The sequence below is a fragment of the Juglans regia genome, chromosome 7 (genome assembly GCF_001411555.2).
Source record: "Juglans regia cultivar Chandler chromosome 7, Walnut 2.0, whole genome shotgun sequence".
Classification (NCBI taxonomy): Eukaryota; Viridiplantae; Streptophyta; class Magnoliopsida; order Fagales; family Juglandaceae; genus Juglans; species Juglans regia.
In genome coordinates, this window is record NC_049907.1 from 46669885 (window position 1) to 46684633 (window position 14749).

At 31.4% G+C, this 14749-nt stretch overlaps 1 protein-coding gene across 1 annotated transcript; it reads right to left on the reverse strand.

The window, feature by feature from the left end:
* Window positions 1-412: 412 nt before the first annotated feature.
* On the reverse strand, window positions 413-3913 carry LOC108980358 (glycerol kinase). The gene is made up of 4 exons (XM_018951254.2): window positions 3584-3913; window positions 3276-3497; window positions 1673-2639; window positions 413-832 (listed from the first exon to the last, which is right to left on the reverse strand). The coding sequence occupies exons 1-4, from the start codon at window positions 3718-3720 to the stop codon at window positions 587-589; spliced, it is 1572 nt and encodes a 523-aa protein (XP_018806799.1). The 5' UTR covers window positions 3721-3913; the 3' UTR covers window positions 413-586.
* Window positions 3914-14749: the final 10836 nt, after the last annotated feature.

The following is a 14749-nucleotide window of genomic DNA, read 5'->3' on the forward strand; positions in this document are numbered from 1 at the left end:
TAAATACAATACTCACATAAAAAAAAATTCTAATTTTTTAATAGTAGATCCTATTATTTTTCAAAATGATTGTGCAACACGTACACATCCCACTACTGTATCTAACGTTACTCATAAATAAATTATAAATAGTTAGTAAAAATGTCCAAGGCAAACTGCAAGGTCACCTGTAATGAAATGCCCACTACCTGATCAAGAATCCGAATTCCCAAGGCAGATCAATCCCTCCGCGGCATAATTTACAACAGAGTCCTCTAATCAAAGCTTGAATGCTAGAATCTCTTTAGAAGCCAAGCCTCCAAAAAGAGGTGCCAATTTTCAAAACAAGAGAATTCAGAATTCTAAAAATCTAGGTTACCTTGATGTTATTACACTGATTGAACAGAGGGGGATGAGTGGATGCACCAATATGTGAGCAACGAGACAACATTTCAATCATTTATTGTTTGAGGTATAAAAAGTCAGAAATCAGTTTTATTCAAATATTATTTTCATTGTTTCATACAATTCTGGCTACCATCATATTCCAATAACAGAAAAATAAAAGTTGAGGGTTGCAGGATTCGACACGGCTCACACGGGTATATCAAAGAGAGAGATCAGCCAAATCAAAAGTTCTGGAAACAGCCTTGCACCAAGACTCCACCTTTTTCTTCCTCAACTCCTCACCCAAATTTGGCCGGAATATGGTGGCACTTTTAAGCTTTTCTTCAGAAGCGAAAATCTCATCTTCTGTCCAAACGCCAACAGCTAATCCAGCAGCATAGGCTGCTCCAAGAGCAGTTGTTTCTATGTCAGCTGGTCTCAACACTGGACTTCCCAACAAGTCTCCCTACAAAAAGTGGTAATAAATACGATTTACATTTATTGAACCAAATACATTATATCCATATATACATATGCACATGCATACATATATCCATATACATGTATATAGATGGTCATAGATGAGACATTCAGAAAGTAAAACATAAGATCTGACCGCATCTAATAAATTAATATCTACTCAAATGGCCATAGCAATTTAAACAGCCCAATAGGATCTGACACAATATTTATCCTCCCCTATAAGAACATATAAGGATCCTCTCCATTTCATTTCAAACCGATGGTATCTATATAGTGCAAAATATTAAGTACTTTAGAAACACAATGAGTTCGTGGATACAAATACTTTTTAGAGACTGATGCTAATGTGCAAGAAAATAACTCTCTACATTTTCAAATTTTCTTCAATAACTTTGATTTCTTGTCGAGACTCAGAGAGCCAAATACATTCTGTGGCACCAAAAATTTGTTCTGTGAAACTTCCACATAGTATGACATACAGTGCAGCAAATCTGAACATGACACTTCATAAAAACTATTTTTTTGTAAGTATAACTCTTCATAAAAAAATTCTAATATTCAACAACTAAGAGACCTACATTCTGGCATAAGAACAACAAAAGTCAACAGAATTATCAAGGAAAGGACAGTTTTTACAGCCATAGAAAAGGTGACAAAATCGTATTTACAAAGGAAGAAAAGTCGAGTAGAGAAGAATTTAGCAAAGATTTATAAGAACTGTGTCAATAAAAAAGTGAAACAAAAAGAGGCTGGATTTGGTAATGTTCAACAATAAGCTGCTACGGGGAAAAAAATCATAATAAAAGAGACAGAAATCTCAAACCTGAATTTGCATCAGAAGATTATTAACAGTAGCACCACCATCAACCCTAAGCAAGAACTCCCCCTTCTCATTCTTAACCTCACCCTTCTCCCCAGCATCTTTGTGCATTGAATCCAGCACATCTTTGACTTGGAAACACATACTCTCAAGAACAGCTCGAGCAATATGAGCCTTGCTTGTAAACCTTGTGATCCCAATACAAACTCCACGAGCATCATCACGCCACCAAGGAGCAAACAATCCATTAAAAGCAGGAACAAAATAAACCCCGCCTGTGGATTCAACCTGTGATGCCAATTTCTCGATCTCACTTGCACTACTAATAATCCCAAGACCGTCTCTCAGCCACTGAACTGCAGCCCCAGCAATAGCAATCGATCCCTCCAGAGCATAATTTGCTGGAGCTTTGGGGCCAAGCTTGAATGCTACAGTAGTTAGAAGCCCATGCTTTGATTGGATTATCTCTTCACCTGTGTTGAGAAGTATGAAAGCACCAGTTCCATAAGTGCTTTTAGCCTCACCTCTCCTACAAGCTTGCCCCACCATCGCGGCATGTTGGTCACCTAAACATCCTGAAATTGGGACACCAGTAACTGCCCATCCTTTGGATATTTTTCCAATAAGCTCAGAATTACTGACAATTTTGGGCAGAATTTCAGCTGGGATCCCTAGGGTTTCTAAAGTGGGTTTATCCCAATTAAGTGTTTTGAGATTCATGAGCATTGTTCTTGATGCATTTGAGATATCAGTGACGTGTATTCCTCCAGCTAGCCCACCAGTTAAGTTCCAGATCAACCAAGTGTCTATAGTTCCAAACAGAGCATCCCCTGCTTTCACTGCCTCCTTGACAGCATCCACATTTTCCATCAACCAGAGGAGCTTCAGTGCACTGAAATAGGTGCTTATCGGCAGACCACAAACTTCCACAAAATGAGTTCTCCCGCCTGACAATTCCTTCTCCAATTTTCTGTATATATCAAAACAAAAACAAAAAAACCCAAATAAAGAATTCAATTCACCCAGAAAAAGGCAAGCATGTATTCCTAGATTGCAGAACCAAAACTTCAACAGAATGTGAAACTTGAAAGATATATGAAAAACAACATCCGGAACCATATTAAAAAAAAAAAAAAACCGATGATCCGAGATTATTAATACTGGACATCAACCTAATTATAGCCCAATCCCAATTCTTGAAGGACATTAAACTGATTCATAAATATGATTGAATCCACTCATGAGCAGAGACTTCAAGAAGTGAGTCAAACGAAGTTCATAAATAGATCAAACCCAATTCAGAAAAATATTAGAACCCGATGGATGAACAAAAAATTTTCAGGAATGAAAACCAATAAAAATCGTGAATAACAATCAGTCTGACACCTAGTTTATAAACAGATTTTCCAAGGAAAGGGTATTTATCAAATTTTCTAGAAAAAAAATAGCAACAGCCCAATTCCATAGATGGATATTGCCGAAATTTAAAAGCAATTACTAACCAGTTCGGAACCAGATTAACCAAGTATCGAAGATAAAGAATTTGCAAGACTAAAACTAACACCAAATAATAATAAAATCAAGCTTCAAATAGACAGACGAATACCTGCAAATAGAACTAGTTCGAACATCCATCCAAACAATGGCGTTGTAAAGCGGACAACCCGTGGATTTGCTCCACAGCAGAGTTGTTTCCCTCTGATTGGTCAAACCAATAGCCTTCAACCCACTGTCCACGTTGTATCCATCCGCTGTTGCCTTGTCCACTGCCTTGGCAATGCAAATCCTCACACTCTCCAGAATCTCCATGGGGTCATGCTCCACCCATCTGTAAAATACAAATTCGAGAGGATATTTTGAGAGAGAAGGAGAGAGACAAAGAAAGTAGGGTGTGGATGATACTTGATGAATTACCCGGCTTCTGGGTAGAACTGAGTGAACTCGACCTGGTGAGATCCCACCGGGCGAGCTAAGCGGTCATAGATTATGAATCTGGTACTGCTGGTTCCTTGGTCGATTGAGCCAACAAACACAGCCTCCTCCTTTGACATTTTTCTTCTTCTTTTTCTTCCGCTACGTCTTCTCGCTCTTGTTTGTAAAGCTTTTTCTTTTGGGCTTATCGAGGAAGAAAAAGTATATGAAAACAGAGATAGGAGAGTTTGAGGAGCTTCTGCAGAGATAAACAAGTGGAGAGGGTATCGGTTTTACCGGCAAGTCTTTCTTGGAAAGGTACACGATATCCATGACTCTATCCTGTCAATTTATATATTATTTATATATTTTAACTAATAATTATGCCTTAAAAATATTTGATAATTATTTCAATACTGCCTATTAATTAGGAGGTTGGAACGTTTTGATAAGTTTCTGAAAAAACTAATGACAATATATTTATTTTTTGATAAGTATGATGGCAATATATTTATATAAAAAAAAAAGTTACAAATTTAGTAAAAAAATATGTGATTCCTACTCGAATTAAATTAAAATGCATAGCATCATATCTACAAAATGAATAAATAAATAATAAATATGATATATTTTAACATTAGTTTTTTTTTCTTTTTTAGAAATAAACATTAGTTAGATATTGAGGACTCACCAAATATGGCACGCACTTATTTCTATTTTTCATTTACAGTTGTATTTTACTAAAATAAGTTCCATATAAGACAGGGCTAGATATGAATTGATAATCATTACAAACATATATGTGTAAAATATTATTTTTTAAATTAACTTTTTTTTATATAAGTTCTGTATTTATTTATTTTTTTAAAATAATTATATAATATTTGTACACTTACAATTATAATTATCATTTTTTATAAATTTATAAATTACATTTCTTTTCATATTTCTTTATTTTGGCATTAAAAATTAAGATAATTATTCAAATAAAATTGTAACGAGAATAAAATGGTGACGTTTCGTTTATTCCATTGGAAAAAAATAATCTCACTTTCTTTTTCAAAACAAAACAAAAAGGATGCCGTGGTATTGGACGGAAAGTACGAAATCCTCGAAAAAGATTTATGACTCCGGAGTTGTTGGTTTGCTCAACGATATTCGATCCGCATTTTCTTGCCACGTGGCCATATTGCGTATCATTGAACTGGATCCCCAACGTGACTGATAGGTGGAAGAATTAGGATTTTTTTATTTATTTATTTATTTTTTTTTTGTGATGGATTTGGTCAAACCATCACCGGAATTTTTGGCACTGCAAAATTATACAGAAAAAGTGCCGGTTTATAATTTTTTCAAAATTTTACGTAAAATATATTAAATAATTTAATTTTTTATTTTAAATAATAATAATATTAAAAATTAATATTTTAATCAACTTTTAACTTTTAACTTTTATCTCATCTTAATTCATTATCTAAACGATACCTAAATAATTCTTATAAAATAATATAAGAACGTATAATCATTATATAAAAATATTTTCATGTTAAAATATTATTATTTATAAAATTGTGAAAAATGTGGTGTATCTATTATTATTATTATTATTATTATCTATTACTCTTTTATAGATTAAACTTGCATTAAATTATAAATATCTTTTGAAAAGGAGTAGAAACATCTATTTTAAATTAGAAAAATGATAATTACAGTCATGAATGTGTAAGTATCACGTAATCATTTTAAAAAATATGAATATATACGATATTTATATAAAAAAAAATATTTTTTTAATAATAAACTCTACTCTTTTTTAAAATGACTATACAATATTCTTCAGATTAAACTATAAATCTCTTTCAAAATATTTTAAAACTTTTTTCTTGAAAAATCACATTACGATAAATAGAATTAACGTGTATGATACTTCATCGTCATTTTCAAACTCTTGGCTCGACTTTCTTGGCTACATACTGAAGCCACTTGCATCGTTGACCAATTATAATAGAAATAATATTAGATATAATTGTAGTAAAGTGTATAAATATTATGTAATTATTTAAAAAAATAAAATTTATTATTAAAAAATTAATTTATTTTTATATAAATCTCATATTTATTTATTTATTTTTAAATAATTATATAATATTTACACTCTCACAATTATAAATATCATTTCTCTTATAATACGACTGCCATATTATTTTTTTTCCCTGTATCGGATAAGGGACGGGAAAGTCAAACTTGGAAGGCATTTAAAAGATGGTGGGTTTTATAAGTTGGCTAACAACCAAAGATAAAATGGAAACAACGCATTAAATGCCGGAGAAGCTTACTATGAAGGATAGCGACAATTGAAACAGGGAATCATTGCTGCTGAATACTGCTGTACCAATAATTGAAAAGTGAAAGGAATGGTAAATCATCAATGGCTTTAAAAAAAATTTAACTTAATGAGAATATATAACTTTACTAATTAATTTAAAATAATATTATTTATAATCATAAAATATGTAAATATTATATAATTATTTAAAAGAAAAAATTAATTATTAAAAAATTAATTTTTTTATTATTTAAATCTCATATTTACTTATTTTTAAAAATAAAAAAATTAGAGCACTCCAGGACTATTAATATAATTTCTCATTAATTTACTACCTCAATTATGCCAATTTTCTACGTACATGTTTTCTCTTAGGATATAGTCATGGCCTACATTTAACAAAGAGAGAAAAAAAAAAAAATCCGTTTAAATGCCGCGCTAGTTGACTTGTAGCTTAACGGTATGTCCTAATTTTATAATTACGAAAGAAAATGCGAGCTTGTTGGTTATAATTTTATACCCAGAGTAAATTTTGATTTCGTGCGCTACACTCTTAAAAATTTTTCTACATAAAACTATTTAAATTGTTAACTTTTCACTAAGAGTATAGTCTCAAAAGATTATTTGCACCTATAAGACATTAAATCTTAGACTTTGAAAGAAGTGATACAATCAAAACTAAAACTTTCACCACTTAAACTAACCCCTTAGATTATTGGCATCTTCTAAGAAAAGGCAAAGAGATTTTACAATGCATAAGTCACTTGATTTGTAGATGGGTTAAATTGTTATTCACGTGTATTTTATAAGTTTTTTTTTTTTTCAAATTTCTCCAACCCAAAATGGGGATGCCAATGCCTATTATCCAGTTGGTCAAAAGCTCTCACGGACTCACCCACCACCTGATTCACACATAAGGATTCATGTGATTTCACAATATCTCTCTCAGGGACGGCTCAATGGCAAGGCCATTTAGGCCACTGCCTAAGGCCCTTACTCTATGTAAGGCCTCAAAAAAAAAAAATGAGGTATTTTTTTTAAATGTTTAAAAAAAATAAAAATAAAAACCATTGTATTAAATAAAATTTTAAATAATTTTTATATTTTTTAATGTGCAAGGCCTCATAATACTAAGGTTGCGTTTGAATGTTGAAGTGAGTTGAGTTGAGTTGAGTTGAGATGATAAAATATTGTTAGAATATTATTTTTTAATATTATTATTATTTTAGGATTTGAAAAAGTTGAATTGTTTATTATATTTTATGTTGAGATTTGAAAAAGTTGTAATGATGAGTTGAGATGAGTTGAGAGATGTTTGTCATCCAAACGAAGCCTAAATCTAATATTTAATACAATGAATTATTTATATTTTAAATAATTTTTTTAAGATCTTGCTAAATTGAGGTTTAAAATTTGCATTGAGACCTCATTTTACGTTGTTGTATTAAATATAAATTCATAAAATCTTATTTTATTGAAAATTTAAAAAATTATTCCATATAATAATTTATATTTTTACGAATGGATCACTTAAATTTAACCTTAGGCCTCAATTTGTATTGAGCCGCCCCTGAGATTCTCTCTCTCTGTGGGTGAAATCTATCTAAACACAATGAGGGGAACATAAACTCACGTCGACATTTATCTAGTTGACACAAATGCCTTCCTGCTCCCAATGCAATGCTCTATGCCAGCATAACCAATGTCTTACTGTCCTTTGTTTGTAGTTTGGTTTTAACTTGAAGCCCGATAATTGTGGCGTCCATGAACCCCACGTGCAATATATTATCACTGTCGACATTCCCAAAAAAAGAAACAAAATTCTATTCAGCAGTTTTATAATATACACACGTTTTTATTTTATTTTTTTAATAAATGTGTGGTGTAGGACTGGTAAATATAAAAACTCTCCGATGGCATCCTCAAAACTCGGAGATCAAATTCCAGGTGTCTCACCGCTCACGTCTATATATAGATGAATGCTCCTTTTAGTGCCTTCTTTCACTATGTGGTCTTTTACCGTTATCTTTAATAATTCTTTCTAAGACCATTTCTGCAACCTCGTCTCTTTTATTCACGTGCTTGTTATATGGGATGTTATCCTGTGCAGTGTGCTCCTTCCGCTCTATCCTCCTTATCCTACAACTACAAGGTTATCCTCTCGGACTTCTTTTATGGCCTTTCTATCTTCCTTAAGATCCCTTTCGCATCGTCGGCTTGGCTTCCCCTTCTCATCATGATTGGGACATTATCCATCAGCTGTGCGCAAAGAGGGCTTAATATATAATGGGCTTGTTTTGAAGATTAATATGACCCAGCTGGGCCAGCTCCTCGAGCCTTTTATTTTTGGGCCACCGATGAAAATGAAATGGGTAATGCAAAGAGTCTTCGATCCAGGTATAATATAAATAGTTTTCCCATATGAATGTTCTGTTGTTTAACCTTGAAGAAACGTAACAAGCAATACGCTTCATTGAACCAATGAATAGTCCCCCCCCCCCGCGGCATGTTGAAGATAAATATTATAAGAAAGTCTTACATCATACACTTCTGTCTAATAATGTAATTTGTCATTTTTAATATTTTATTTAAATATATATTTTTAAACATTAAGATAGAATAATAAAAATAACAAATCATATATTGATTAAGTAGAACCATGTGATGAAAGGCTTAGAATTTCTCTTTACAGAATTTGCAAATTGACCCGAATATTAATCGGAATTGATTCAAATTTATCTGTTGAATTCAATTATGCCCACGCTTAATTGTAATACAGATCACTTCAAAGATTATAAAGATTAACATACACCGTGAAATGCATGCTAATAAAATTGTAGTAATTGTTTCAAATAATGTTACATACAGTTGTAAAATACATAAAGACGTTTAATCGTTTTAAAAAATAATAGAATTTATTATTAAAAAATTATTATTATTTCATATTAATCTCATATTTATTTTTTTAAAAAAATATTACGTGATGTTTGCATGGACCATAATTTTAAATATAATTTCCATGCAATTTCATATCCCTTTTAAGTGGATTTGCCTGCCTGAACGAGCTGTCCCGACTCCCTATTATGCATACAATCAATTTCAAATAATTATAAACTAACTCTGGAGCTTAACCAATATATTGATATGTTTTATTAATGACTACTAGTTTCTTTATTTTTTTAATCAGAAAGTATACTTTAATTTATTTTTTTTATTTTTTTTGGTCCGCGATCAGAAAGTATTCAGACGCACACATGTTTGAATCTTTTTCAATCAGAAATAATAATTTTTTTCTCGGCAATCAGGAAGTATTCAGAGGTACACATATTAATTTGAATATGTGAGGATTTAAAAAAAAAAAAAAAAAGTTAAATAAACGTCAAAATAGATGAAAAAAAGAGGGATAAAAAGGAGTGAATGAAACGTCACAAACTGATAAAAACTAAATAATCTTGAGACAACAACATCATCGGATATTTGTGAGAAGAAAAAATATAAATGTAAGCCTACTGTTTATGGAAGCTAGCGCACACCTAGTGCATTGAGTGAAAAAAAAAAAAAAAATTGGGCGGTGTGCTGCGGCTTCCGGCTGTTGCGCAGCACAGCCCTTGTGAGAAACTCTAGATTTTTAAATTGACTTCCTAAATTAAAAATAAATTATAAAAAATTATTATAACTAACATGTTTAGACTATTTAGGCTTCGTTTGGTTCCTTAACTTCGGTAAAGATTTAGATCTCTTATGACATTTGAATACCAAACTCTTAAATTATTAAATTTATCTCAACTCAAAATCTCTTTTCACGTAGAACTCACAATCTTTTTCAACTCAATATCTCTTTACACGCAAAATTCACTGTCTTTTTAAACTTCTTATAAATACATTTAAACTCATCTTATCATCTAAATACATATAAATTCATCTTAGGTAGGCCCTACAAAACTCACTCTATCATCTCAACTCAACTCAACTCAATATCTAAATACAGTCTTAAATTTAAAATGAACTATTCATAAAAAGTCAGGGCACGTGAACGTAAGTTGCTTCAAATGAACCGACAGTAGGCATATATGGTTCGGTGGAACTGAAATAATCATGGAAGGAATTAAAATATAGTCTATGAATGATTCGCATATACTCAGTGATCACATGCCCGCTTTCATTCCCCACCAATAAATTTCTAATTATTAATGGAGCTAACGTCGTGAGCCATCATGATCTAAGTGACAAAACATATAATGCCGAACTTATAACTCTTTAATTGGTAAAATATTATTAGTATTATTATTTACTTCTCATTTTTGAAGGGGTAGAGGTGTAAAATCACCAAATAAGGTGTTGAAATTATATTTAGTTCTTTTTTTTTTTTGTTTTTTATAAATGATATGCTGTAGTGATAGCGTGTAATAGACACTATTAGCATAAAAGGAAAAGCCTGTAAGAATCTCGCAGCAAAAGACGAAAAAGGAAGGAATACCCAAAAAGAAACAAAAAGGGTTAAAGTTAAAGGGAAAACGAAGCATGCAAGGAAGGCAAGGACCCGAGGGAAATGCGTTCTCCTCCTACTTTTATTCATTCTGTACTTGTCTTCCTTCCGTTATCAAGATCTTGTAATAGTCTACTTGATTTTCTTATGACATTAATACCTCTATATATTTTAAATCTTAATAGTTGATCCTGCTTTTTTCTTTTTAATGAAAATATGCGAGATTTGTACATCTTAAAATGATATCTTACACACTATATTTTTTCATTAATTTTTGTTTGTTTTATTATTTCTAAACTAATTAAATTATTCTATTTATTATTCATATACCACACATTTGATACAAGAAAAAAAATTAAAAAATTATGTATAGTGTGTAGACTTGCATGTGAGAATGATGAGTATTATTTTATATATATATATGTAGACATTAATACCTCTATATATAATACAAGAAAAATCTGTTCCTTAAAAAAAAAAAAATTCAATAAATACGGTATTCCTTGTTTTATACGTTTATTCAACTAAAACAATCGAAGAAATATTAATGTCTATATCATATATATATATATATATAATTCACATGGGATCATGCGGTTGAAAAGTAACAGAATAGTGACCAGTACCTAAGGTTAAACATGATTTTAACTCTGCTTTTAATTGATAGACATAATGATCTCACTTATACTATTTTTTTACTTTTAAAATTGTTAAAAAAAATGATATTTTTATGGAGAATATACTCGAATTACAATCTTTAATTAACACATTGTGAAAAGTAAAAGCCATCCTTTGAGAAGAGACTAAAAAAGTGCTGTCCCTGGACTAACGTGTGTAGTCTATACGCCATCCAAAATTACACCTAATCATACACGTTTGGCATAGTGGCCTTGTATCTTCAAATAATTTCTTCCCAATTATTCTATCACGTGTCTTGTTTTCCCTGAACGTAATGCGTCAAAACACTATTTGTACAATCATTTCCAGGGTGTACCCACGTCTTTTGCACCATTACAATGCATGTAAAGCTTTAAAAAACAAATAGTAAGAAAGGCAACGTACCTAAGAAAAATATTATTATGTTCACTCTATTTGATAGCTTATATTTTTTTTTTACTTAATAATTAAAGAAGTGATTTTAAATATTTTATATATATATTATTTTTTAAATGTATTTAAATATATTAAAAAAATATAAAAAGAAAACAAATTTTTTTTTTTTTATGCTGGGCAGTAAGCCCAGCGGTCAAGATGGGACGGCATAGTAGCCGCGCCCATGTACCAAAATATATGTTCATATTTCTCAATCACCAATAAAAAATTATGTAGAGAAAGGGGAAGACTCTTAAGCCAAGCAAGATTGTGTACCGAAGTGCACCTAGGTGCTGACATGGATTAATTTAATGAAACAAACTGTTTTTTATTGTAATTAAATGAGCTGAAGGTTTTGGGTGGGATTTAAAGTGAAATGAAAATAGAAGACAAAACGCACAGTTTTGACAAAACGGGATCTTCGTGCCCCTCTATTCTCTGGTTTGACAAAACATTGAATTTGTTTTCAAAATTTTTTTGTAATTGAAATGAAAATAATGAAGAGATAACATGAATCTTGCAGATTTCCTTAAATCTCTGTGGAGGGATATAGAAATGAACAGGCTTCACCATGACCATTCCCATGACTTGAGTCTCGTAATTATATCACACAGACTAACCTCACATATCTTCCTCGTGAAGTGGTCCAAGTGGACGGTTGAACAATTTGAGCTCTCAAACAATCCTGTGAACTGTGGACTCCGAATGCTGGAATTAGGAAGTAGTGAAGAATACAACCTAGCAATCCATCACATAGAAAAGGAAATGAGAGAATGGGGATTGGATTTTGAGATGATAGCTGACAAAAAATGGCGGGCCCTTGGTAATAGGGGGGCTTGGAATACAATTGTCTCTGTTATCTTGATACTTTTTTTGACCATCTAGCTGACTCTGATGAAAATGAATACGAAGACAATGACGACAAAACTCCAAGTGATGCCTCAAGTATATGCTCAAAGGTTACCCAGCATTTGATCTGGAGATCATTTTTAATTTTTTTATTCACTTGGTTGCTATTTTTGCATAGTAAATCAAATATTAGAAAATGAAATTTTTAAGGCTGATTTGGTTGTCTAGTCATATTGTAAAAATCATAAGTTTGGCTTCTAATTTGAGAATAGAGAAGATGACAATCGGTTAAAAACTCTTAAAAGAACTGTAGTTGTAACCCTTTGCTTCCATGTTGGAGATTGAAAAAAACAAGACATCAGTTTTAATATTTTAACTCGGATTTCTTCTGCGAGCAGCTCCGAGTCTTGTCGTATATGTCTTCTTCTCTTATGCTTTTGTGTTTTGTTTTGTTTAAATATAATAAGAGCCAAGTCGATGCACAATTGATATCTAAAACTGTTTGTACGTGGAAGAACTGCGAGAAGAGAATTAAAATAAAAAAAAAAAAATCTTAAAATGGTTGCGGAGTGTTTGGTGTTGGGGGTGGGATTGATTGTCCCAGCCCAACGAGGTAAAGAGTAAGGTGGGACGTCTTGGTTACGTTAGGTTTAAAAACAAAAAAATTGCAATCAGCTTAGGTGGGCCCCACCATCTCCTCCGTCCTTGGTGTTGGTCGTCGTGGGGACCACTCTTGACAGTCCAGTCTTAACCAATTCTCTCGCGCGGCCCACACCACACTTTCCCTTGCACACTCTCTCTCTTCATGAATCATGATAAAGCAAACAAAAACCCACTATGTGCATCCTTACAAAAACCTCGCCGCGCAGTTTGGTCTCTACGCCTGCTTTCCAGTACTTTTGCTGCTCCCAGTCCCACTCCACATCACAAATATAATTTATAATAAGTGATTTATTTCATATATTTATTACTTAAAATGTTTTATTTCCTTCAAATTTTACAAAAAATATGTTTTATATACGAGTAGTGATAGAATTAATATTTATTTATTACTCATTTACTATTTATAATGTATTTATTTTTTTATTATTTTCTTTTAAGTATTGTTTTAACATTCTTAATCATTAAAAATAATAATAATAATAATAATTTTATTCGGAATACTCTTACAGGACAGGATACTACTGGAGCAGAAGACGCAGGGAGTGGACATGGAGACAAACAGATATTCGGAAATAATAATAAAAAAAAAAGTAAAAAAAAAAAAAAAAGGAGCAAAAGAAACAGAGAATTTATCCGATAGGGGGGATTTGCACACCATTCAACACATGCTACGTCACCATTATCTGCAACCGTTCCAAAATACACACCCTATCCTCGACTACAATATTATAGTACCGTATCCCAGTAATCATACTCTGCTCCGCTGCACACCCAAAACACCCCTGCTCCTCTCCTATCCAACGACTATTATTATCCCTTCCCTTCACATATTTAGTTCTCCTGCAGTAATAAATTGATTTATTTTATATTTTTTTATTTGAGGATCTTAAATTTAAATGATCTAAACATACAGATCATATACTTTCATTCGATCTCAATATATTAGTTTTTAAAAATTAGTAACTACGCAAATATGTTGTGACAAAATAAAAATGTCAAGTCATTCATAATATGTATTTTTTTTTTATATATTAGGGGTGAATGTTTTCGAACACAAATTTTTTATTTAGAAAATCAGGTTATATGTAATTTTTCTAAAATGCAAGTTTACATTTCGGGACGTAAACGAGAGAGACATCAAGATTGATGCGATGAGAAATGTTCAGTTCAAAGTTTTTTTATAAATTGATGATATTTAAAATAATATGTTAAATTGTAATATTATTTTTATTATATAATAAATATAATTTTTAATTTTTATAAATTAGTCTCTTTGTATAATATTTATCGTTTGTTTTTATAGATTAGATGAATTGAGATTAAAATTTATATTTTTTAATATTATTTATATTAAAAAATTTAAAAAAATTGAATTATTTATTTCATTTTATATGATAATTTAAAAAAATTATAATATTTAGATAAGATCAGATAAATTGAGAGGAATTGTAAAAAGAAATAAGTAATTATAATGTGCGCTGGATATTTTGTCCTCATCAACCCAGCTTCGCCACGTAACCCGGTCCCACATCTTCATTCTCAATCCGCACCAGTTCACCGTCCATCACCAATCCAACGCATGATCCAACGGTGAGAGTTATAGAATCGACGTAATACCAAAAATAAGGATCTACACGCTAGTGTTTCTCCTTAATTATCGGATATTTAATATTTTTTATTTTTTATTTGTTTATAATTTTTATGAAGTAGGTAATCCGTTCAGTTCCTAATATAAATCCACCCGTGCCGCACC

Coding starts and splice junctions, on each gene's coding strand:
- LOC108980358 (XM_018951254.2), bottom strand. CDS start 3,720: ATGTCAAAGGAGGAGGCTGTGTTTGTTGGCTCAATCGACCAAGGAACC. Junction 3,498..3,583: donor CAGTTCTACCCAGAAGCCGG/GTAATTCATCAA, acceptor TGTATTTTACAG/ATGGGTGGAGCATGACCCCA. Junction 2,640..3,275: donor CGAACTAGTTCTATTTGCAG/GTATTCGTCTGT, acceptor TGATATATACAG/AAAATTGGAGAAGGAATTGT.